The 24,918-nt window shown below is 46.5% G+C and overlaps 1 protein-coding gene across 3 annotated transcripts in view; it reads left to right on the top strand.

The window, feature by feature from the left end:
• Positions 1 to 18,074, top strand: part of KLHDC4 (kelch domain containing 4) — a 45,627-nt gene extending 27,553 nt beyond the window's left edge. Inside the window, exons 8-12 of one of the 3 annotated variants that reach the window (XR_013347696.1) lie at positions 5,121 to 5,223; positions 7,990 to 8,198; positions 9,261 to 9,578; positions 9,712 to 9,816; positions 16,511 to 16,568. Coding sequence is in view for 2 of the 3 variants with exons in the window: in XM_077831299.1 (XP_077687425.1) it covers positions 5,121 to 5,223; positions 7,990 to 8,198; positions 9,261 to 9,669; positions 16,511 to 16,630; positions 17,477 to 17,652 (1,017 nt within the window). In the remaining variant the exon portion in view is untranslated. Of the gene's footprint in view, positions 1 to 5,120; positions 5,224 to 7,989; positions 8,199 to 9,260; positions 9,670 to 9,711; positions 9,817 to 16,510; positions 16,631 to 17,476 lie in introns of those variants that run through there. The other 2 variants (XM_077831300.1, XM_077831299.1) reach the window with 2 other exon arrangements.
• The last annotated feature ends 6,844 nt before the right edge of the window (positions 18,075 to 24,918 follow it).

The following is a 24,918-nucleotide window of genomic DNA, read 5'->3' as shown; positions in this document are numbered from 1 at the left end:
AGCAGGGGCTACTTCTTTGGCTGCTGTCATCCTCATGCCTCGAAAAGTAACTTAAGGGGATCTTATCAGCTATTTCTGGTTATACAAAAAAAATCCCGTTGGATAATTTATATTCATTCTTCACCCACTGATATTAGTTTTAAGACATTCCCATTTTTTGGGCTTTCTTTTTTTTGTGTGTCAGAGAACGAGAGCTCTGCAGCTCCCGCATCTTGGGCTGTTTAAAGTAATGAGAGTGTGCTATTGCTAGGCAACCTTAGCAGAGTGTGCCTGACTAGAACTCTGAATGCAGCTGGGGGACGTCAGGAAGCTATATTGCTACACCTCGCCTGTGAAAATTGGCTAGAAACCGCATTAGGGCACCTTGTGGGGGAGATTTTTTGAATGCACCAAAGTGTGCCATAGGGCATTTTAAGGGGTAGCTTTCTAATGCCTCTTTTTAAAAAGCAGATTTGGTTAGGCTCTCACTTGCTGAAATGCTTACAGGGATGAAATGTGATTGTCATCAGTTGCTGAGTCTCATGAATATCAAAAGGTTCTGTCCCACATCCTGGCCAAGACTCCTGTGGGTTGAACTTTCAACAATGGTCTTTGATTTTCCCCTTGAAATCAATTAAGACAGAGTTGAGTTTCAGTGAGTTCACTGTAGAGTGCCCTGAATCCTTATCCCGGCTGTAAACACTGTGACCAAGCCACTTAATCACTCTGAGCCTCAGTTTCCCCTTCTGTCAAAGGGAGATGAAACTCTTACATTAGGGCTGAGGTGAGTATTCATTAGTGAAAGCTTGCAAAGAACTTAGAATTTGGAAAGGGCTCATATTTATGAATTGTAGATGCAAACAATATAAGGTAGAGATCTAACATTCTGAGTTGTGCTTGCAAAACAAGGAATTGGATGTCAACATTATCTAATGGTGTGGGTGGGAAATTAGAGTGAGTGTGGAAGCCCCTTTAAAAATGTTGACCTCTGTGTGATAAGGAAGGTGCTTAATATTGCCAGGTCAGAGGGTAACTGTATGTTTCTCTTGAATGATAGCGCTTTGGAATCTTGCTTGGTCTCTGTGCATTTAAACAGCGATTTGAAATTGTGTATGTGTGAGAGAGAGGCATCTCTTTAAAAACAAGGAATTGTAACTCCCACTCCACCTCATCGATTTTTTTCAGTCCATGAAGCATTATCATGTTTCATACACAGTGTGTTTACTACAGGGAGCCACATGGTTTTCAGATGAGAAATAATGCAATTCTTCCTCATGGCCCTTATGATATTGGAGCAGACAGCACTCGGAACACGTAATTTCCCTCCGCCCCCCCCCCCCCGCACTGTTCAGATTGTTGTGCTTAACAGCTGTGCTGTTAGCAGATCTACACCCCTCATCGTTATGTGCCCCCTACACACACGTGCACACACTCTTGTGCTCCTATGTGAAAAAAAACAGCCAGAATATAGCTTGGATTGTAGGGAAAACAACAACATGAATGCTTTATTGTAATTAGATGCTGATGTGGACACATACAGTGTTAATTGAATTGGTATTTGCAGGGTGTTTCCTTGAAGGGAACATTTTCTCTCTCTTTTTTTGGGGGGGTTTGTTTTTCCACTGGAAGCTCCTCCCAGGGAGATTGTTACTAGACTGTCCAAAGCAGGACGCTCCCAGCTTTCTGCATGCTGATACCTGCAGCACAGAGCTCCTCTAATTGCACCCAAGAAATATACACCAAGTCAGAAATGTGCTATGTTGCTTGTTTTTGTTTTGTTTTTTTTCTGTCTTAATAAGAGCCGATGTGGACATAAAGAGCTCGTGCTGTTTCCCTCTTTCTCCCACGATACAAATGTCATCGATGTTTGTTCTTACAGAGTTTCTGCCCTCAGCATCCCAAAGCTCCTACCTGGCTCAGCTCAAGTTCTGCAGCAGGATTAATGACTACTGTGTTTGGGGCTGGATGCTTGTTGTATATAGAGCACTGCAGCCAACAGGGCACCACCCTGAAGGAGGAGAATACTTCCAGGGCAGTGTTTCCATTCAGTGCACCAACAAAATGCGGCACTTCTGGCAAATGATACAATTTCTGGTGTGCTGTCCGAGCACCAGGGCATGTGGTAGGCAAGAAGAGGTTCGGATGCCAAGTGTACACCTGTATTTCTTGGGAGACTTCTACTGTTGTGCTGAAATTCAAGGTAGGGGACACTAAGGCCTTCTGAATCCAGAGCATAGTGCATTTCTTGGACAGGAATTCTGAAACACCTGGGAGCGACCAATTTCTTTATTCTCATGCAATTATTCAGGCACAGGGGATGTAGTAGCAGACAAAATACTTGCTGTTCAGCACCTGGAATCAAGGCTCAAATCTGTCTTGAGGATCTGCATGAGTTTGCGGACAGGAGCTTATGCCCCATAACCACCCTGGGTGGGATTTTTCAAATCACTAATTCTGCTCCCATTGACATCAGTGGTAAAACTCTCACCACAGAGTTCAGCCTGTGCTGAGTGCTTTGAAAATCCCAGCCCATGTGTAAATTGACACTGCCTGCTCTGAAGAGGCCAGGGGCTAAGTTGGGGCTGGAAACTGATCTACTCCTCGCTGTTGGAGGGAGTGCCTCCTCTGGCCTTTGGGCGGAGGTTCAGCTGGCCACTGCTGTGAGACTGTAATGTGTGTGTAACAAAGCCGGATTGCAGTGCGCATTGCTGTCTTTCCGTTCACCCTTAGGGACACTAATACTCACCCATAGTTTAAAAAAAATACAGACCCTGTTCAGAAATCAAGGCAGCAGCGCTGTTCCCACTGGAGTCAGTGGGAGCCGAATCATGATCAAAGGCGGTTAGCACTCTTCTGCATCCCAGGGACTCCTCTGGGCCTCTTCGGTGGGGTGGGATGGGATGCCATTTCCAACAAAAGTGCTCTTGGGAGTCTCTTGCGGTAGAGGGAGAGGTGGCGAAATCCCAATATCCCAACAGTGGTGAGAATTCTGAGGACAGGAGCTAAAACAATGATTCTCTCACCCACATGCAAAATGCTTTTCTCTAATACTTCAGGGGAAGAACAGGGATGCATTGGGCTAAGATACCACAGTTCAAGCTGTCCTCTTGGTCTAGAGCCGATTGATGTCAATGGAAAGACTTTCATTCGTTTCAGTGGCATTCGCATCGGCCCCTTAGAGTCAAATTCCGCCTACGGGTATGTGTGAGGCTCCCACTGAATTCAGCGGGAGCTGGTGTGGATAGACCTGAGGGCAGAATTTGGCATTTTGGTTTTTAAAAACTGTCCTCCATCTTCCTTCAAACAACCTGCCAGAGCTCATCCCACTTCTCCCACCAGCTGCCCTGAATCTCTCCACACCATCCTTGCAGCCTCCCTGTGCACTCCATCTCCCATTTCAAACCTCATCTGGAAACATGTCCTGCCTCCCTTTCCTCTGTCTCTTCCTTTCTCTTTCCTCTCTCCCATTAGTTTAACATTTGACCCTATAACAATAATCATACTATAATATACTATTATGAATGTATTATTGTTGTTGTAACTGTCTCATTGAACTCACGTACGTACCTGTGTGAGGAACAAATATTTGATACTGGGCTTTTCAGTAGAAAGGGGTAGCGTAATCCAATGGCTGGAAATTGAAGCTGGACAAATTCAGACTGGAAATAAGGTGTACTTTTTACAGTGAGGGTAATTAACCATTAGAACAATTTACCAAGGGTCGTGGTGGATTTTCCATCGCTGACAATTTTTAAATCAAGATTGGATGTTTTTCTAAAAGATCTGCTGTAAGAGTTATTTGGGGGAAGTTCTCTTTCCCATGTTCTACACAAAGTCAGACTACGATCACAGTGGTCCCTCCTGTCCTTGGGATTCTATGAATCTGAGTATGTTTTGTATGCAAGATGCAGTATGAGATGGAGTTGTGTTGTGTTCTCTGAGACGGGCCTGAGTCAACATCCTGTATCTGAACACTCCTGAATTTTAGACCAGACCATCCTGGCGTGGGCCCACTTCCCATTGCGCTCCATGGATCCAGTTTGCAGAATTAATCTGTTGCGTGCAGAATGTTGAATGCCACCACTGCTGGGGGGACGAGAAGTGGGAGCTCAAACTGAGGGATGGGTGGCTAATGACATTATTAAGAGACCTTCCACGGTGGCATTGCATACTGCTACCTTCAAATAACACATGGTGCTATGAGCACTGAAGTACAGGAATTCATAGGATAAGAAACAAAAGTGGGGGAGTAGAATGGCATTTAAAACCTTGCATCTAATTACATCTGCTGAGGCCTGGTCCTGCTCCCACTGTAGTTGGTGGGAGGTTTGCTGCTGTCTTCAGTGAGACCGGGATTGGGCCCCTTGTTTTATTCTGTTTAACAGAGAAAGCCAAAGGCTCCCAGGACCTTTGAACGCTTACAGTGACAAACGTAGTCAAGGTGCAGCACGCAAAAGGCTGTCCTCACATCAGGTCCTGTTATAACTGGCCGTGGCCATGTAGGGGATCTGAGTGATCATGTGGCAGCTGTAATTAAGCATGACCCGGGAGAGCAATAATGGAAGTTCAGGGGAACTTGAACCATAAAGTGATAATACTTTCAGCTTCTGCTGAGTCTTCTGACTCAGAATCCCAAAACACCTTACAAACGCTGGTGAATTTAGGGTCATGACACCCCTGTGCAATAGGTGTCATTGTCCCAATTTCACAGATGGGGAAACTGAGGCACGGAGCTTGTAACTTGCCTGAGAGTCTCTCAGGAAGTCTGTGGAAATATTAGGGAATAGATCTTGGGTTTCTTGATGCCACAGTAATGCCCTTCCTTCTCTCTTTATAAAATTTGTCACTACCACTTAAAGCTACTTCCTTCTTGTTGTCTCTGTCTTGCATGACAAGTGCCTCCCTGGGAAGGAAGTCATTGAAGTCATTGAGCAAGTTAGTTAAAGGCTGGGATGCACGGATACTGGGCCTGATTGGCTACTGCCTTGGCCCTTGTGTTGTCAGTTGCAGCTGTGCAAACTGGGTGTAAAGTGCTACTGGTCTGGTGCAGATGACTGCCAGGTGCAAGGCCACGGAGAATCAGGTTTGCTGGGCCATTGCAGTGTGTTTCATTTTGTTTTTTATCCTTCTCCTCTTTGCAGAGAATTAAGAAAGATGTTGACAAAGGCACCCTGCACACTGACATGTTCCTGCTGAAGGCTGAAGGCGTGGGCAAGGAGGAAGGTGGATTGCCACACAGTGACTGTAAGAGGGAACAGGGCTGGGTTGTGGTTGATGCTGAGACACTTTAATATGCCAATGCTCTTTCCTTCTGCATGATAATTTAAAGAAAAAAAGAAAATTACCCAGAATGAAATTTCACCAATTATGAAAACCACCACGTCGCTAGATCTGCCTTGATGCTAAGCGGACCAGATGGACCGCTTCCCCAGGACAAGTTGATTTGAATTTCTCTTCTTTCCAGGAGCAGCTAGAAGATTTGTATCAGGATTCTTGCTTAAAAATGGAAAATACAAGTTGAATGGGAAGATGAGATGAATTGCTCCCCTTCCTTGGGTGATACGTGGGGCTTTTAGGGACAAACCTTTCCCCCACCCGTGCATGCAGGCAGCTTTGTAGAGGACAATGGAAAAGGAATTCTTACGCTGAATAGCCATGGGTGCCTCTGTTCCTGGGGCCCCAAAGCTGCAGTAGATTCCAAAACTGCTGTGCCCCCTCTCTGTAAGGGATTGATCCTATGGCAGGCTTGCCCTCCCCTATGCCTGTTACCCCACATGCCAGTGGCATGGCAGTCCTTGCAGGGATGGGATCTCTGGCACAGAGAGGACGTGTGATCTTTGTGCAGGTTCCTCCAATGCTGCCCATCTCCAAGCAGTGGAACCAGACTGGGTCACTAATGTTCACAGACTTGCAGGACCGTAGGAGCAGTACAGGATTTACTCCTTTAAAGCACGTTGTTGACGTACAGGACAGAAACAGAGTAACTTAGTCAGTGAAATAGCAAAGCTGGGATTGGAGCAGAGAAAGGGTCGAATGATGCTAGGGCTGCTGGTTTCCAGTTCAGCTGAGGAAGGGGAATGCAGTAGGGTGTGTCATTGCTACTCCTTGCTGCGGTGCCTCTGCGCACAACCCAAGCCAAATACTAATAAAGGTTTTGGAGCTGTGATTAGTACTAGCTGTGAAGTGTATGTAGGAAGTGTGAGATAGCCGGCCCAGTGGGTTTGGGTTAGGACGAGGGCTGAGTTTGAGATCTGGCTCAGATCTGAGTTTAGGACTGAATCCAAAGTTCTCCAGTGTTCTGTGACATACAGATTTGGTTCTGACTCAGCTCCAGGTAGCAGTGTTTGCCTTCAGATCTGGCTCTGGATCCCGCCTCCATCACAATGGGGCAGGGAGGTCCATTGCTATGGTTCAAGCCTGCCTCTGGTTAGGCCACACTTTCAAGTTCTGGAGACCAAAATGTAAATGCTAGCTCTTGTCCTCATGCTGTTGGGTTTGGTGATTGCTCATCTGAGTTTTCATTTGTGCACGCAGTAAAACCCCTGTGCAGTTTTTCCCAGTTGTCATTCTCTGCCCACAGGGAGGCTTAGGCCTAGACTAGTTGAGGGGAAGGGAAGGGCTGTGTTCGAGTTAGAACTGGCATGCATGTGCTCCCAGGCTGCCCACCTCACAGGCTGCTGGGGTTCGGGGCAACTCTGAGCCTCTGAAAAGTTTCGTTCAGGTCAAACCAAAATGTTGTTGGGATTTTTTTTCTGAAAACAAAATTTTGGAATGTCCGTTCCCCAGAACAGTATATGTACAGCTCTGAAAACCTGGCCCTCGCTTGCTTTCTTGTTGATACAGGATCTGTGTCCTGTGCATACAGGGTGAATGACTCATGTATCTAGTAGGTGTTTCCCATCTCTACCTACTATGATCTTTCCTGTTTAATATCCACTAGCCACTGTGTTTATAACCAAATGAGTAAGCTGGATAGCGTTGTCAGTTTGACAAGTCAAGGTTTAATTCTTCCTCTGCGCATCTTTCAGCAATTGTCAGCTTGCCGGTCCCAGTATGAACCCTGTTCTCTCCCCAAACACACAGATTAGGCATGTTACTCTTCAGTGACCCACGGCTGTATTCTGTTTTGCATGGCTACCAATGCCCACTCAATCCTATATAGGCTATGGCATTTGCGTCTTGCATTTCAGAGCTGGAATGGAGCTGCTAAAAATTTGGGTTAGAAAGGTTTGGAGGGGGAGGACTTGGAATGCAGGCTATTTTCCACCCTGGGGTACTGCTTTTAAGTGTGACCTGAAGTCTCTGTTGAGTGAGCCTGGTATTCTTTCCTGGAGGACTAGAGCACTTAAAAGGCAACATAGACTCTGGCAACATAGGCCCTGTCTGCTGGGAGAAGAGACCCGGGAAAGGTACTAGAATGAGGCATGCTTCCCAATCATCCCTAGAGACAGCTTGTTTTGTATTCCATGGCTAATCCCCTACTTGCTATGCACTCTGTGGGGTAAAGTTTGCATTGTGGCCGCTTATGGCATTCTAGGCCTGCAAATAAACAGAGGAATTAAGTCCGACCTTGCCAATGTATTACCTGTGCTATGAACAGAAATATGAGCTCCGCCCTTCGTTAAACACACACGTGCTTTTCATGATTTCCGTCTTCCTCCCACCCCCCTCTGAAAAGCATATCTCAAAGATGGCTTTCTGTATTAAAGAGCAGATGTACAGTTTTTATTTGCACACACAATTGCTTTCTAAGGGTAAAGAGTGGAAAATGGAACATATGGATTAGCTGGGTGATTAAACTGGCAAATGCAAATCGTTATGATTAACATTATTTAAAGAAATTGTTGAAGACGCTGTGAAATATCTAAGGAAACCAAAATAGGTCAATGAGATTCTTGCTGATATTGCTATAGAATTGAAGGGCCTTTGACGTTTTGAAGCAGCTGGAATTTTCAGCCACCCACTGTGTGAATTGACTTTCTTTGTTTCCTTCTCTTTTTCCATTACCAGACAAGTGGGTATGGAATCGGCTTAGCCCATCAGGTGTGAAACCCACTCCCAGGTCTGGCTTCTCTGTGGCAATAGGCCCCAATAACCGGTCCCTTATCTTCGGAGGTGTGCATGATGAAGAAGAGGAAGAGTGCATTGAAGGAGACTTCTTCAGTGATATTTATTTCTATGATATGGGAAAGAACCGCTGGTTTCCTGGACAACTAAAGGTATTGGAAAAATATATACAATAAATCCTCCCTTTTTATCTTAGGCCATGGAATCTGAAGCTTCTCTGATTTATGACTTTGTTATGGTTTTAAATCTAATTCTGTTCAGAGTATAGCTACACATCACAACTTCTTTGCATATTTGTTACATTGAGAGAGCTATCTCATTATAGCATCCTTGTGGAAACAAAGCACTATGGCTTTTATCTCAATGTAGCTAGTCAAGGTGAACTCCAGGATATAGAGAGATACGGTTGAGCTGGACTAGTTACATTGAGGTAAAAACCACAATGGTGGATTTCACAGTGAGATAGCTAACCTGATATAAAAACATGCCTCTTTTTGCAGTGAAAACATAGTGTTTAGCTGGCTGATGAAGGGGGAGATTGAATGTCAAACCTTCAGAGTTGTCGCCCCAGATTTTTGGCATTACTCCAACTGTTTTCAAGGAGTAAACGAGGCCAGATGACCTGACTCAACTTCCTTCCCCTGACCCCAGTGCTTCTTAGTCTGTTCTGAAAGAGGGAAAATCAGTCACTTAACAACAGGCAAAGCTTCATGAGAAAGTTTGCTTCTGATTTCCTGGCAAACTGTTTTCCAGCCCTTTGGTACAGCACTCTGAAAGACCTGGAGTTCTTCTCACTAATGTGCTGTAATTTAGCACTCAGTAACTGTGTTTTGATTTCTCACAGTGGTGGGTCAATGCCATTTTGCGCCAACCACAAACTAGTGAGGTCTCTGTGTGTATGTGTGAGTGAGTGTGCTATGTTTTTCCTGCCCCAGCATACACTTCTGTATTAATAGAAGCAACAATTGCACACCACAGATATTCCTGTTGGTCATTTCACAGCTAGGAGAGCAGTCACTGTTTGGTTGAAGCATATGCCCATCTTCTGAGAATTATGGCACCAACAAACCTTAACTGAATCCCCAAATTGCATTTAAGTGCATTGTGTTCACCACTGTATGGCATGTTAGCCATGCTGTACATCAGTGTTGTTCAGATTCACAGTTGTGTACAGTATTCTCTGACTGCTTTTCTAATGTGCTTCCTATCAATAGGGACCTAAATCTGAAAAGAAGAAACGTAGGCGAGGCAAAAAGGCTGAGGCAGAGGGTGCTGGGGATGGAGAGGCAGAGGGCCAGTACCCTCAGGGCCCCGTGGAGATCGTCAAAGAAGTGGTGGCAGAGGATGGGACCGTCATGACGATCAAGCAGGTGGTCTCTGCCCCTGAAGTGGAGCTGGAGAGGTCCGAATCGGAAGACGAAGAGGAGGCCGGTGATGAAGCCTCCGGCCAGCAGGTGGAGCCATGCCCACGTTCAAACGCTATGCTGGCAGTGAAGCACGGAGTTCTCTACGTCTACGGGGGGATGTTCGAGGTGGGGGACCGCCAGTTCACCCTCAACGACCTCTATAGCATCGACCTCCACAAGATGGAGGAATGGAAGGTGCTGGTGGAGATGGATCCAAGTAAGTTACGGCCGCGGGTTAATCCTTTCCTTTGCATTTCAGGCAGTTAGAATACTCAGCGCGGGCATCCACTCGGCGGGCCCAGCCCTATAAGCACCATCTCCAGCAGGTACGGCACCTGCACCTCCCAAGAGGGCGACTGGGCAGGTGGGGTTTTCAGCAGCACCATAAAAAATGGAGTGGCTTTCTCCATAGCTGAAATTAACCCTTCGAACGCTGGCATTTTCCAGAGAGACAGTAGCTTGGGAGGGTACAAATCCATGGGCACCAAGGTACTTCACAGTTATTGCCATGCTGCATGCTTGGGCTGCTCAGGACTTTGTGGTGAGGGTAGGGAGAGAACTCAGATCCTCCTGCTTTGAAAACGCATGCCCATAATATTTAAACTGAAGGAGAATCCCTGTTAGCTGATATCAATATAAGTCCTTTGGTGCATGGGTATGTAGTTCTGATTCTATCCAGCAGAGGGCAGTGGTTTGCAAACACATACGTAATTGTGCGCACACACCAGTTAATTACAATATTTATACCACAGACAGTAGATAGTGGTGATAGCCAGATGACTAACTGCATTTATCTTGCTCCTTTAATCCCACCTGCACTCTTGCCCCTTACTTCATCTCCCGAAAGACACATTCTAAAGTTCTAAACCTCTGAGCGGTTCTCAGATCGCTGCCATCTGCCGCCCACAGAACATTTCTTTCTCAGCCTCCCTCCCAAATATGTGCTGTTTAAGGGTGCCGGACGGACAAAACTCATTCCTGGACTAGCTGCTAGTTTAAGATCCAATATCCCATGAAGCATCAGAGCAAAAAAAGAAGGGGAATTGTGAATAATCTCACTGTCCAACATGATATACTTCACTTTAGTAGACAGCAGGATATCGCACCTTAAAATCACAGCATTATCATGTGCAAATAATGCTATTTTAGATCATGTTGTAGAGGTTTCTAAACTGTTTTATTGAAAGTTTTTTCTCTCCTCTCGTGGGCTGTACAGCTGGACTTCTGAAACTAGGGAGCTGATCTTTGGAGGGCTACAAACAATATCAGTTAAAAAGAAGTGTTCAAATTCTTGAAATCACTGTAGAAATAGTTCTTAAGTCAGATATTGTGGCATGAACAGAACGCATGGTGCTGTGTGCTATATGGATTCCATTGGCGTGGGTGTGGAATGGCTGTATTGCTCATGAGTGGAGAAGCCCGGAGTAAAACCTTTACCCCATAGCTCATCGTTCTGTCTAGGGTACTTATACCAGCCCGTTGTATTAATGTAGATGGAATAAGTGGTCCTACGGTGTTAACGGAACCTAATCACTGTCCAACATTAAATGGCCTTAAACAAAGTTCAGGGTTTGCTATACAGAGACTTCAGCCTCCTTAGGACCATGGCAAACAAATCCTTTTAACCTCTTGTCATAAATATAAAGGGAAGGGTAAACCCCTTTGAAATCCCTCCTGGCCAGGGGAAAGCTCCTCTCACCTGTAAAGGGTTAAGAAGCTAAAGGTAACCTCGCTGGCACCTGACCAAAATGACCAATGAGGAGACAAGATACTTTCAAAAGCTGGGAGGAGGGAGAGAAACAAAGGGTCTGTGTCTGTCTGTATGCTGGTCTTTGCCAGGGATAGACCAGGAATGGAGTCTTAGAACTTTTAGTAAGTAATGTAGCTAGGTATGTGTTAGATTATGATTTCTTTAAATGGCTGAGAAAAGAATTGTGCTGAATAGAATAACTATTTCTGTCTGTGTATCTTTTTTGTAACTTAAGGTTTTGCCTAGAGGGGTTCTCTATGTTTTTGAATCTAATTACCCTGTAAGATATCTACCATCCTGATTTTACAGGGGGGATTTCTTTATTTCTATTTACTTCTATTTTTATTAAAAGTCTTCTTGTAAGAAAACTGAATGCTTTTTCATTGTTCTCAGATCCAAGGGTTTGGGTCTGTAGTCACCTATGCAAATTGGTGAGGCTTTTTATCCAACATTTCCCAGGAAAGGGGGGTGCAAGTGTTGGGAGGATTGTTCATTGTTCTTAAGATCCAAGGGTCTGGGTCTGTAGTCACCTAGGCAAATTGGTGAGGCTTTTTACCAAACCTTGTCCAGGAAGTGGGGTGCAAGGTTTTGGGAAGTATTTTGGGGGGAAGGACGCGTCCAAACAGCTCTTCCCCAGTAACCAGTATTAGTTTGGTGGTGGTAGCGGCCAGTCCAAGGACAACGGGGGGAATATTTTGTACCTTGGGGAAGTTTTGACCTAAGCTGGTAAAGATAAGCTTAGGAGGGTTTTCATGCAGGTCCCCACATCTGTACCCTAGAGTTCAGAGTGGGGGAGGAACCTTGACACCTCTTATTAAAGATACAGAAAAGACAGAAAAAGAGTTAAAGCTTTTAAAATGTAAAGTGTTCACTAAGGCTTTCATTTTAATAACATCCCTTGTTCCTTTTGCCTTTAGCTGGAGAGAGTTTTAAAAGGAAAAAAAACCCCTTGTCTGACAGTCTCTTAGATGGGATCAAAGATAGTAATAACTGTCCGATGGGGGAAAAAGAGAAGTTAGTTGAGTGGAGCTGGAGCTGTTGTTGCTGTTAAAGTCTGATCCCGTTTCATCCCAGGTGGTGTTTGGGATTCAGCTATAGCCAGGAAAGGTGGTGTCACCTCGGTTTTTCTCTCTGGCCTGGTCTGGTCAGAGCATCTCTCAGGATTAGGAGAAGGAAGGTCCGGGGTCCTAGGAGACAGTGCGGGTAGCAGCCATAATAGTGAAGCTCCCTCCAGTAGTCAGTTTTTCTCCCAAAGTCTCCTTCTTCAAGGACCCCCAAAAGGAGTGGTGGGTGAAATAGCCCATACCCCTCATCATTTTGTCCACCAGTTAGGCCTCATTTCCAAAATACCAATTTTGGTTCACTGATTTCCAGTCTTTCACTTCCCTCGTTCACCAGGCATGATCTTAACACAGCCCTTGTGGTCTTTTTTGTTTGGACTAGTGCAGTTCTTCTGTCTCCCATTCATGCCTTTTCCCATCAACATCTCTCGTTAGAGGTTGTTGTGACATCTTACTGACTTTCACATACATTTTACGGTTGAACTCACAATTAGGGTCAATTTTTAGGCTCAGTTATCACAACAGGCTCCCAAGGCCATAATATGTGAGCGCTTCATGGTCTTTTAATATGTTGGTCCGCACAGCACCCGGGAGGCAGAGCAGGGCTACCATCTCCATTTTATAGGTGGGGTACCAAGGCACAGAGGGTACACCTCCACAGCGAAAAACCCCTACGGCAGCGAGTCTCCGAGCCCAGGTCTACAGAGTCGGGCCTCCGAGGCTTGCACTACGGTGCTAAAAATAGCTATTAGATGTTCTGCTTCACGGTTTGAAACCCACCCCTCTCCCCAGGCTTCAGAGCCCAGAGGTCCAGCCTGAACCAGAATGTCCTCAAGTGTATTTTTAGCGCTGTAGCATGATCCCTGTGAGCCCGAGTCTGTAGACCCAGGCTATGGGACTCGCTGCTATGGGGGTTTTTTGGCTGTGAAGATGTACCCTGAGGGTATGTCTACACTGCAATTACACATCCACTGCTGGCCCATGCCAGCTGACTCAGGGTAAGAGGCTCAGGCTAACAGGCTGTTTAATTGTGGTGGAGAGGCTGCGACCCTCCCACCTCGCAGGGCCCTAGAGCCCAGATTCTAGCCTGAGCCTGGACATCTACACTGCAGTTAAACAGCCTGAGCCTGCGAGCCTGAGGTCAGCTGACACAGGCCAGCAGAGGGTTTTTAATTGCAGCGTGGACATACCCTGAGAGGCTAAGTGACTTGCCCAAGGTCACACAGGAAGACTGTGGTGGATCATGGACTGGAACTAAGTTTTCCCAAGTCCTAACTACTATATTATCCTTCCTCTCACTCATTGTGTATTCACATGCAGTCTTCAAACTAGCCATTTGTCATTCCTGTCTTTGGAGGGAAGTGAGTGGGGCGAGAGAGGAAACAGCATCCTCACTTCACAAATGAAGAAATTAAGTCAGTTGAGGTTAAGTGATTTGCCTAAGTCCACCGTGAAAGTCTGTGGCACACATAGGGTTTAGAATTCAAGGGTTCCTGACTCCTTCTCCTGTGCACCGGCCACTATGCTGTGCACCAATCATGATGATGATAGAGCAGGTTTGTTTTTTCTCCCAGACAGGCAGACTGGAACAGCTCTGACATAAAATCCTGTTCTCAGCCACAGTCTGAGTTCATGCACATGGCATGGGTCTCTGCATCCAGTGTCCTGCCTGCTTTCAATCTCAACCTAGAGTTCACCTGCACAGCACCTGATACTTTAAGGACAGTCAGAGTTAGCCTTTTTCCAGCACTAATGGTAACTGGGGACAAATCTCACCTAAGCCTACAGTCTTTCAGTAATGGTCTATTTCGGGCCACACGGAAACAGGTGAATCATTGCAGAGCAGATTTCAGGCGGGGCCATATTCTTTAGATTGCTGGCAGCAGGCTCCCTTTACACGCAGCAGAACTAAATTTGGCATAGATTAATCCATACAAGAACCTTCCCTGGCCTCATGACCTCCAGTCGACTGGCCTTATTTATTGTGGGATCACAAATTCTTCCCTTAATCCCCTCTAAAGGAATCAGGTGACCCCCTGGCCCGGGAAAGGGACAAAGCCCAGAGGAGGAGGGGCTGGAGGGAGTTTCAGTTTCGGGCTGGCTGGGACATGGAGTGAAGTGCAGACGTGGTTGTCTGGCTCACTGGCCCCAAAATGGACCAGCTGAGGGGTCCGGTTCTCTGCACCTACAAGCTCTGTGTTAGACCATGTTCCTGTCGTCTAATAAACTTCTGTTTTACTGGCTGGCTGAGAGTCACGTCTGACTGTGGAGTTGCGGGGGCAGGACCCTCTGGCTTCCCCAGGAGCCCTGCCTGAGCGGACTCGCTGGGGGAAGCGCACGGAGGGGCAGAGGATGCTGAATGCTCCGAGGTCAGGCCCAGGAAGGTGGAAGCTGTGTGAGCTTTGTGTCCTGCAGACAGTCTGCTCACAGAAAGGAGACTTCCCCAGAGTCCTGACTGGCTTCATGGGGAGCAGCTCCAGAGCATCGCCCAGGGACTCCCTGACAACTGGTTTACTGCCTCTCCTAATGGTACTGCATTGTGCCCTGAGTGTTTTTTGTGTAAAAGCAGATTTTGCCTGGGGTGAATGCAGGGAGGATAAAGAATTTGGGAAATCTTATGACCCAAGTCTGCTCGCTTCCTATTGGAAGTGGTACCCCACAGCCAGAAATAAAGGGGCTTCCACTTCAAGTGAGCTGTGAGGAGGTGATAAAATCATCAGTGGGGTCACTTTGAAGTCAGTAGAAAGGACAAGAATTGAGCACATTTCAGTATACAGATGTGGTGTAGAGGCTGTGACCCTCCCACCTTACAGGGAGTATACCTTTCAGATGTGTGACAATGACCAGCGTGAAGCAGGGTATTCCACACCTGATTGTCTGACACCCTAGCCTAGACACCCCCCTCTCTTTCAGAGCTCATTGCCGCTTGCTTTCCCTGCCACTAACCATGGCATCTCCTGCTCACCACCAAAGGGATCTGGAAGTCCAGATTTTCAGGGTAGCTTTGCAAGCATGTTGTCTGTCGGTTATTCTCTAGGAGTGGGGCAGTGTCTGGCAGGCAATACTGACTGAGGCTTCTCTGCCTGGTGTCTGGAAAGTCAGTCCAGGTCTTTCCCCTAATGAATCCACCTACAGCATGTTCACTCCGAGCTTTCACTTAAATCCACCTCAGTACCCACGGCCCTCAGAGAGGCCAGAACCACTGATGATGCTTCCCTGTGCTCCCAGTCAAACGGATTCAGAAATGCTCCCGAGGGTAAAGCTTTAAAAGCCAGGTCCTTGGTTCTCACTGAATATCTTTGGCATGTGATTTTGAGGTGAGTTTAGAGAACAGGTTCTCTGGTAATGCTGTCTCTTCACCCCCCTCCCATTTTCACATCTGTATAACGAGATAATCTTCCCCCACCCCTCTCTCTCTCCTCTCCCTCAGTGGCCTTGTTGTGCAGCTCCATAGCTTCCTGTGTTCGCTCAGTGCCTCTTTGTGCTGCTCTTTTGTGGACGAGGACGGGAAATAAGCTGTAGGAGGGAAACTGGGAGCATGGAAGCTGAGCCCTTGTATTCCCATCCCACGTGGCATTGCACAGTATTGTCAGCATTCTCATTTATTCATATGCATTTATTATTGGTAGAGCAGCCAGCATTGTTTGAGGTGCATTTGTGAAGGCAAGCCTCATGCCCTGAGGAGCTAAATGAGACTGTGGGGCAGGTGCCTATCGTATTTCTTATTATTATTTTTTATTACTTGTACTATGGTAGCACTGAGAACTTCCAACCAGGATTGAGGCCCCATTGTACTAGGTGCTGTACAGGCATAGCGGAAGACTGTCCATACTCTGAAGAATTCATGGTTTAAATAGACAAGACAAACAAAGGGTGAGAGGGGAAACTGAGGCACAGATGGAAGAAATGACTTGCCCAAGGTCACACGACAGATGGCAGAGTGGGAACTGAACGTAGGTGTCCTCATTCTTGGTCAACCCAGGCTCTGAACCATGCTGTCTTCCATAGCTGTTATCTATCATTTTTTTCCCCTTCTGTTTCATGCATGCTTATAAACACGAAACAATAGTTCAGAACTTGGTCTCTCATGGGGGCTGAGCTGCAGAGTGGCTATGTGACGACTGCTCGGTTCAGAAAGATGGGGCACCTGTCTGACTATCTCATTTTCCCCGTAACAATTCCCGCCACCTTAAGAGGGCTTATTGTGTTTTGTTTTTTCATTGTATATGTTTGTTTTACTGTTGAAGAAACTCAAGAGTGGCTGGAAGAGTCTGACTCTGATGAGGAGGGGGATGATGTGGAAGGTGCAGAGGGAGGTGAAGAGGAGGAGGAGGAGGACTCTGATGAAGAAAGTGAAGATGATAAAGGTAATTATGCTAAAAGGAGTGAGAAGAACACATGGATTGGTAGTTGTTTGGGGTAATTTTAGCCCCACATCTGCAATTTTGGCTCCCTTGCTCCAGTTTGTGATGTTTTCTAGAGGTTTCACCCTTGTATCTGATTTTATAAAGTGGCTTTAGAATTTGAAACTGTTGTGCTTTATTAGTAATCCAAGCCAGCTTTTAATGACAGCTTGAGCCCACTGGGATTTTCCAGCAATAAAAAGCTACAGGGAATTTAGGAACAGATAGTGGCTCAGTGCTTTTCACCTTCAGGGTACATTTACAAGTGTCAGTCCTCACTAAACCCTCAGGGAGGGAGGGAGGTGGTGTCAGGGGTCAGAAATCCGCTGGCTTTGTTGTCCTGTGCTCAGACCACTAATTCCCACCTCTATCTCAGAAAAAGATGCAGGGAGTTTTGCAGGTCAGGGCTGAGGTTCATTGACACAGCTACGCGTGGGCTCAGGGTGGGGAGAGGGCATGTTTCAGATCTGAACAGAGGTATTGGAGATAGCATGTTTGCACTCCACATAAGTCTGTTTGCCTTTCCAACCAGCGCTATTAGTCTTTTAATTTAAAAAGGTAAAAATCCAGAGGCAAGTTGAGCTTTCCAAAAGAAGTCATATTTCCATAGGTACATTCTGTTCCATGTTTGCCTGTGTCCTGAGGAGAAAAACCATTTTCCCTAGCTATCGATAGTCTTTAAACTATTGCATTAAAATATGTTCGCTGCAGCATCGTCTCAACCGGCCTGGCACATGGGCAAGCAGATTGCTTTCATCAGCTGTTTGTGACCTCTCTCTTCCTTTCTGTTTCCCTCCCGACATGTGCTAGAAGAGGAGCGGCACCCATCTGTTCAGCTTGATGAGAAATACACAGACTATCTGCCCAGGACTGAGCAATACTGGATTAAACTAGCCCGCCACAATATGGGCCCTGATGCAAAGGAGAAGAAGGTGGCGAAATTGGCACACGCAATGGCAAAGACTTTTTATGAAGATTCGGTCTAGATACGCGTGCTGCTGAGAATGAGCAGTGTGGGTGCAAACACCTCACTGGGACAACAGCCAGTTGAACCAGCCATCTAAACCTGATGTACCTCTTACCTGGTATGTACTGTAGGTTCCAAAGGCCCTTGGCTGCTACACACTAATGTCTTGGGCAGTCCAAGGTTGGCGTGCCTATCTGCTCACAGTATATTTCTGCCATTATCACCCTGTAAACGGGCCTTAGTAAACAGGTTGCTGGCCGGGAATGTGTTCTGCTGAGATTGGAATATACATTGTAATTTTGTTGACAGCTGTTTAAGTTGGCTGCAGACAGACTGCTTAATAGAATCAGAACATCACTTGAGGTTCCTAATGTCCTTCATCTGGCCAGGGGCTGGATATGATTTTTTCTCAGTGCTTTCGTAATAAAGTTGTTTGGTTGAGTTATTTTGTGTTTTCCTTAATTAACCCTCCTAAAATTTAATTCCTTTGCTCTTGCCTTGCAAAAGAAATTTTGGGAGGCTCTCTTGGGATCCACCAGAATCCCCTTAATCACCCCACTGATATCATTGGTTTTTCTTACTGGGAAAACTGTCTATAGATCCAATTAAGGCTCAAAAGCAAAGCAGTTCCATTTAGGACCCCCGCAAGTTCACTCCTCTTCAGTTTTAACTAAGATCTCTTTCCTGGTGTGAGTCTCTTGTCCCCAAGTGCTCGGACAGTGTGAAGTGGAAAGCCTCCTGATGGCTAGACTGCTTAGTCACTAATAGTCCTGTTTCTGTACTGGGTTGGCAGTTCTCTTGGTGTCGACAAGAGCTGACCAGGTGGATTGAGGACAGAGGTGGGGCAGTTTTACAAGCCTACAGTTTCTTGGAGGGATCCTCTCTGGAAGGCACCCTCCCTTTCTTTCCTCCTGTTTCTGAGTATTGTTTTTATGGAGTCCTGCTGTGACCTGCAGCTCTTTATTGTGCAGCCTGTTTTCCTGCTGGGCTGCAGACTCACCTAGCCACGTTTAACTTTTTCTCAGCATCTATTTCCGGAAGAGATTTGAATCTCGAGGGACACTGGGTTATAAATAAAACATAGTATAGAACAGGGAGCTGTATTTTCCAGGGTCTCTCTCTTGCATATGCTCATTTCTAAGGACCTTTCTCCAGCTCTTGCATTTGCATCCATCTCTGAAGGTTTTATTTTAATTCAGAAATATCAACATAAAAATGCCCAGCATCCCTGGGAGGTTTTTTGAAGGGGGATCCTTCATCTACCTCTTGATGGGTGCCCTGTGTCATTCACACCACCACGACTTTATAGCAAGGGGACATTCTATCCAGGAAAGACCTGATGAGAGTAACTATGGAGATGATGCCATCCCTTAATTATCAGCAGCGTCTACCTCCCCGCAGAGGATTGGATACACAAGCAAATTCACATCTAGCATAAGCCTTTGGCTCCCCTGAATCTGGCCCTGCTGCCTCGGAAAACTGCCAGCTCTAGTAGCTCCACCCACATTTCGTCATGGCAGGGTAAAGGAAGCGGGGTTGAGCTATACGTCTTGGTGTAGTCTGCTCCTCAATACCCTAAAGCACAATCCAGGCCAGCTCAGCAGAAGGGGCACGTTGTATGCAGGCCCTCATCAGTGGCTTGTCAGCTTGGAATGACATTAGCTTTTTGATATGTAATCGGTTGCTTGGTGGCATTACGACTTTATCTGCGACAGCAACGTGTACCAGTGGTAGCTGCCTTGCAGGGTCACTTTTTTGGCTTAATGGTAGCCCTCCCCGTGGCGTGAGTGGAGGAGGCCTTGTTTGAAAACCAAAGGAGAGTTAGCCTGGCTCTTGCTTATGGTGCCAGAGGTACAGGCCCAAATCTTGAGGTAGCATGTGGGGTGGAAGCCAAAATTATACACTGGCGGAGATTATATGGCCTATGTTATGCAGGTGGGCAGGCTAGATATTCATAATTGTCCCTTCTAGTCTTAATGTCTATGAGTGAACCAAATGTGTCCTCGGAAGCTGTCCAACATACAGTTCCCATCACAGGAATGCCCCATGGAGGGAACAGTGGCTGGGCTCTAGGGTCCTGTTTGGAAGAGCTGCTCAAGCTTGGGTGAGAAACATCAACCACTGAGTGGAGGTGCAGAGTTCTCTGTTGACTCTCACAAGCAGCGGGACTTAGGTGGGTCTCATTCGGTTGCTCACCTTCAGCAGCACTGCACAGCTTAGACCCAGGTCCTCCACGGTATTTAGGCTCCTAACTTCCATTGATTTCACCTTTTGAGATGAAATACCTCTGAGAAGCTGAGCCTTAGAGCTGATCTGAAGTGAAAGCTCTGGACGTAGCCAGCTCAGGTGGGAATTAGGGCCAAGTTTAGGTCGACCTGTTTTCAAGCATGATGAAGTACGGCAATGAGAGTGGCTGACTGGCTTATGAGATGGGAGATGTGGGAGTAAATGCTAAGCCCAGAAGGGGAGAGTACTCAGCGGGCTGAGCCAGCTGTCAGTGGGAGGCTGATAGAGAGAGCCAGTGTTTTGATGCTGGGGCCTATCCACTACCCAAAATCCCCCAGCCTGCTGAGTAGTTAAGACAGAAGCATTTTACAGTGGCTACCATCTGCCAGTGGTGGCATCATGCCAGCCACCCCCATGTCTCTCCAGCTGGGAGACCAAACGGAACGAGTGGTTGCCGGGAGTTCCAAGAAGGCCTCTGCTACTCTTCTGAGGGGAGAGAGCTACAAATGTCAGTGGCGGCCTTGGTACTGGTGGCTGCAGGGCCCATTGCCAGGGTCTGCTCCCCCGCATCTTTTGAGTAGGCGTAAAAGCTGCACCTGGCACTGGGGAGAGGACCTTTGTACGCAGTGCTGTCGTCACATTAACCCCTTGCTCCTGCCTCCATGTTAGACACCACCCACTGCCGACGTCCTTGGTGTGGAAGCAGATCTGTAACTAGACATTTTAGTGGCCGGGGTGAGCATACATATTTTTGCCCCCTGCCATTTTTTGTGGGGGGCATTTCTCCACCCCATTTTTCTGCCTTTGTGGCTTTGCACCCTGAGTGGCTGCCCTGCCCTGGTTATGGCCCCATGTGGAAGGATTAGTTCTGAGATGATAATCAGCCTCAAGCCGTACTTGTGACCTGGTTTGTATTGTTTTGTTTTATTTCTGAGCAACTTGCGAGATGGCCTGAATTTGTGGCTTTCAGTCGGGAATCGCATGTATTCCACAGCAATCCTCTTATTTATTCCTTTAAAAGCTTTTATGAAATCGATACCCAAGACACAGACAGACTCGCCGCTAGAAGGATAATGGAAAACATGATTACCCACTTAGCAGCATGTTGGGGCCAGGAACTGAAACGAGAATGTTGCAAAGTATTTCTAGCAAGGATTGGCTGATGGCAGCAGGAGCGATAGGCACAAGCTATGATCCCTTGACGCAGAATTGCTCCTTTTTCCGACAGGAGGAGGATGGGTGTAAAACAGGGTGCTCGAATTTTGCCCGACTAAAGGATACATTGGCAACTTTTCAGGTGCTACATCTAATTTGAAAAAAGGACAGAGCAGATTTTGCCCATCTTTAATTAGGTGCAACCTGTAGAGACTACAAAGGGCAGTGCTTCATTTACCCAGAGCAAGCGGAGCATTGTAAGCTATGGTGTGTAGACTCTGTGGGCTTCAGCTGCATGTTGCAATTGATAGTGGCTTGGCTTAAAACATCAGGTTACTTAATGTGCTGGGGGAATTGTGATTGCTGTTGTCCTAACGGTTCCTGACTTGGCTGCTGTGGATGTTGGGGGTGTGAAGTGCTCAAAACTCCCAAGACCCTCAGGCCAAAAATTCCTTGCTCTTCATCCATAGACTGTGAAGGAAGGTCATCATCACTGCCCCGTTGGACACAGCAAGGGGAAGTGAGGCGCTTACAGTCAGTAGAAGCCCTGGAACTCAAACTCAGCTTGCCCGGCTGCCCAGCGGAACTGTGTTGCCTCCTGCTTTCTTGAAAGGGAAAATGTCTAACTGCACCCTCTGTGGTAGCCCTCCAGGGCGGCGACCATATTACAGCTGGCTTGGGCCAGCATATACCCCCTCCATCAGGAGTGGGGGGCGGCACTGTGCTATCAGCCCAGAGGCAACCAGACTGCCTATGATGGTGGTGGGGGGCAGCAGTAAAAAAGGGAAGCACATTGGCAGCTGTATCAGGGAGGGTTCTTTCTCTCCTACATCATGCACTCCCTCCAGCCATATCCCTTTAAAAGGGAAGGGCCATGGTGATACCGCTGGCAGCAGGAGGGTGAGGGCCACCGCCCCTGTGAGGTGTCTAGTAACTAACAGTGCTGTACACCCAGAGCCCTGGGAGCCTGGCTGTTCCAAGGGCAGGGGTGTGGGGAAAGTGATCCCTCTGCATCTCTTGTGCTCATCCACGTGAGAGCAACCAGGCCTGTTTTGCATGTCAAAATGTTGTACCCTGGGAAACTGTTACCTCTTGGGTTTGGGGAGGGGGACAGGGGCATGAGCATTTTGAATTACTCGCCTACGCCCTTGCTCCCCGAAACAGCCACTGTGCCCAGAGCGTTGCTGTCACCCACAGGGATAACGGAGGGCGTGCGGGCGTCTCAGTTACAGCAAAAAGCAATGACTCGACTCAACACTGTAAGGAGCCAGTGCCCCTGGTGCGGAGAAACCCTAGACTGTTTTGTGTATCGCTTCTGCGGGGATGTCACCAGGGAATGTGGCTCTCAGGAGAGTGGCATTAGGTTCCTTGAGGCTAATTAGAACAAAATGGAGATTAAATAAACAAGGTTCCATAAAACAAGCTGCCCATAGTATTTAATTGTTAAGATAAAAACATAGCTGATAAGGAAGCACCTTGCATGCAAAATTGCAGGGGAGAGGTGAAAACACAGTGTTCGTGGATACCCAGGGAAGGAATCTACAAGCACTCGCTCCATTAAAAGTATCAGGCGGTGTGTTGTCTTGTCAGTGGGGTTATTAGTTCACAAGGCTTCATCTCGCTGCCATTTGGTCCATTTTGTGTCCCATCCGTGGTCGTGCGTAAAGATTCATAGAACCTGCAGTTTTGCTATGTTGCTGATTTTATTGTCAGAAAGTAGCAATTAAAAAATGGCAGGGTCTGGAAGCAGGGCTCCATTTCAGTGTTCCCTTCCGGATTTCGAAACAGATTGGATAGCATGCTTTTTTTTTTTTTTTTTCTCCAAGTTTATTTTATTATTTTTGCATCTTTCTGTAGCCTTTGGTTCCTTAGCTGATGAGCAAAAAAATCAGATAAAAAAGGGAAGCCCATTAGCAGCTGTATCAGGGAGGGGTTCTTTCTCTCTTTCTCATACTGCCTGGGTAAGACTGCTGAGAGAGCCTTATGCAGCAGATGTGCTAGAGAGTGTGTGACAGTGGTTTGAATTTTTCCTTTTCCCCCTTTATTCTTCTTCAAAGGCTGAATCTGAAATGTAGTTGTGTGTGTTTGTGCCAAGCTAGCTTTTCACTGGAATGGAGGGGGTGGGGGTGGGGGGCGTGAGATGGGAATGGCTCCCTCTTTATGCCTTCACGTTTTTTCTTATGGGAATAAATATATTGAGCAATTCTGTCCTGGGAGAGAAATATTCTGTAGAGGAGAGTTTGCTGCGATTCACTTAAAACAAAACCCACAATGAAGCTCAAATTAGAACCTGTGTGTGTGTGCACACGTGTGTGCCAGCCAGCCAGAAGGAAAATCTAACCGTGTTGACGCATTTGGAATACTTGTGGGGAGGCCCTGGACCATGAGAATACCTTGCTGCTGCTGGTGTTAAAAGGGTGCTAACAAGTAGTTTAGGCCCCAAAATTTAGGCTTTGGGTGGTTGTTTTTTTTTTTTTTTTTTAAAAAACAAGCAGCTTTTGCAAAACTGGGCCTTAATCCTGCTATTGGTACCCCATGGCTAGAGCCTTAAACCACATGGAATCCCATGAAAAGTTCTGCTTCAACCACAGCTATTGGCCTTGAAGCAGGAATTAATGCAGGGATGTCCTATGGTTTGTGTTATGCAGGTGATTACACTAGAGAATTGCAATGGTTCCTTCTGGCCTTAAAATCTATGAAATCAGTGAAGCTCTGCAGTGGAGCAAGGATCTGTCCATATGGGCCTAACTGTGGGATCAGGACCCTGAAATGGACTGAAAAGCTTTAATGTGTTTTTATTATTTAAATGAAAGCTTTTAAAAAAAATATAAACAGTCTCCTGCCAAGTTGGAATCCCAACCTCAGCTGCACAGATAATGAGCAACATATAGAAGGGTTGTGCCTTTTTTAGTGTGTATCTGTTTTATGTGATTTTTATCTTGGCAGTGTCCCTTTAAATGTATTATGTTGCTCATTTTGCAAAAAGGCTAGAATTTAAACATTTACATTCAGGAAAGAATTTTTTTATTTTTATTTTTTGTAAATAATAAAGCTGCTTTCACCCCCCTCTCCAAAATAAAATAAAGAGAAAAGGCCAAGGCAATTCTTTTTCACCACTGCATGTATGAGAAAGATAAGAATATATTCAGCATTCCCTTTCCTTTTTAGTCCACACACACAATAATTGCACTGTAACCAGAAAACAGTTGGCATGCACCAGGCGGGGGAAAATGGAGAATAAATGAAGATGCTGACTGAAAACTCACATTTACTTCAGGATTCAGACAAAAGGCAACAATGTAAAGATTAGTGGTTTCATGCCTAGTTGAAGGTTCACATGGGTTGTAGCCCACAACAACATAAGAGATTGTTCATCCTTATTAATTGAGATGCGAATCTCTTTGTGGGTGGGTGGTTAATCGGTAGAAATGAACAAGACTTGACATAAGAGCTTATTGGATACCAGCTGGGATAATGAAGTGCACTGGCTAATCCAGAAACGAACCAGCTCCGTGTGTACTGGCAGAAAGCTATGTTGTTCTGTGACTGGGTCCCTTCTGCAGCTTTGAACAACTGCCCAGTCATTTCTGATTCTCGCGGGTGTTCTTGGGAAAGGTCAGGTGCCAGCTTGAGAAACCTGGAGGCTGAAGTTTACCCCCAGGACAAGTATGGGTAACATGTGGCTCTCTCACACGCATGCCGCCCAACCAACATGCCTCAGCCCTTCCTCAGGGGACCTCCTCTAACTATGAAGACCTCATTTGATCTTTATGGCACTGTGATGATGGTGTTTACAGACCCGCACAGAGCCTAAGGAAGGGAAGGAGCTGTACTGGGCAGAAGGGCCCCACCCCTCAGCAGCTGCAGAGCATGTGTCAAATGGAGGACCTGCTCCAAGGTGGAC

This window comes from Eretmochelys imbricata, chromosome 12 (assembly GCF_965152235.1).
Source record: "Eretmochelys imbricata isolate rEreImb1 chromosome 12, rEreImb1.hap1, whole genome shotgun sequence".
In the NCBI taxonomy this organism is placed as follows: domain Eukaryota; kingdom Metazoa; phylum Chordata; order Testudines; family Cheloniidae; genus Eretmochelys; species Eretmochelys imbricata.
This window is presented reverse-complemented; position numbering and strand designations above follow the sequence as displayed.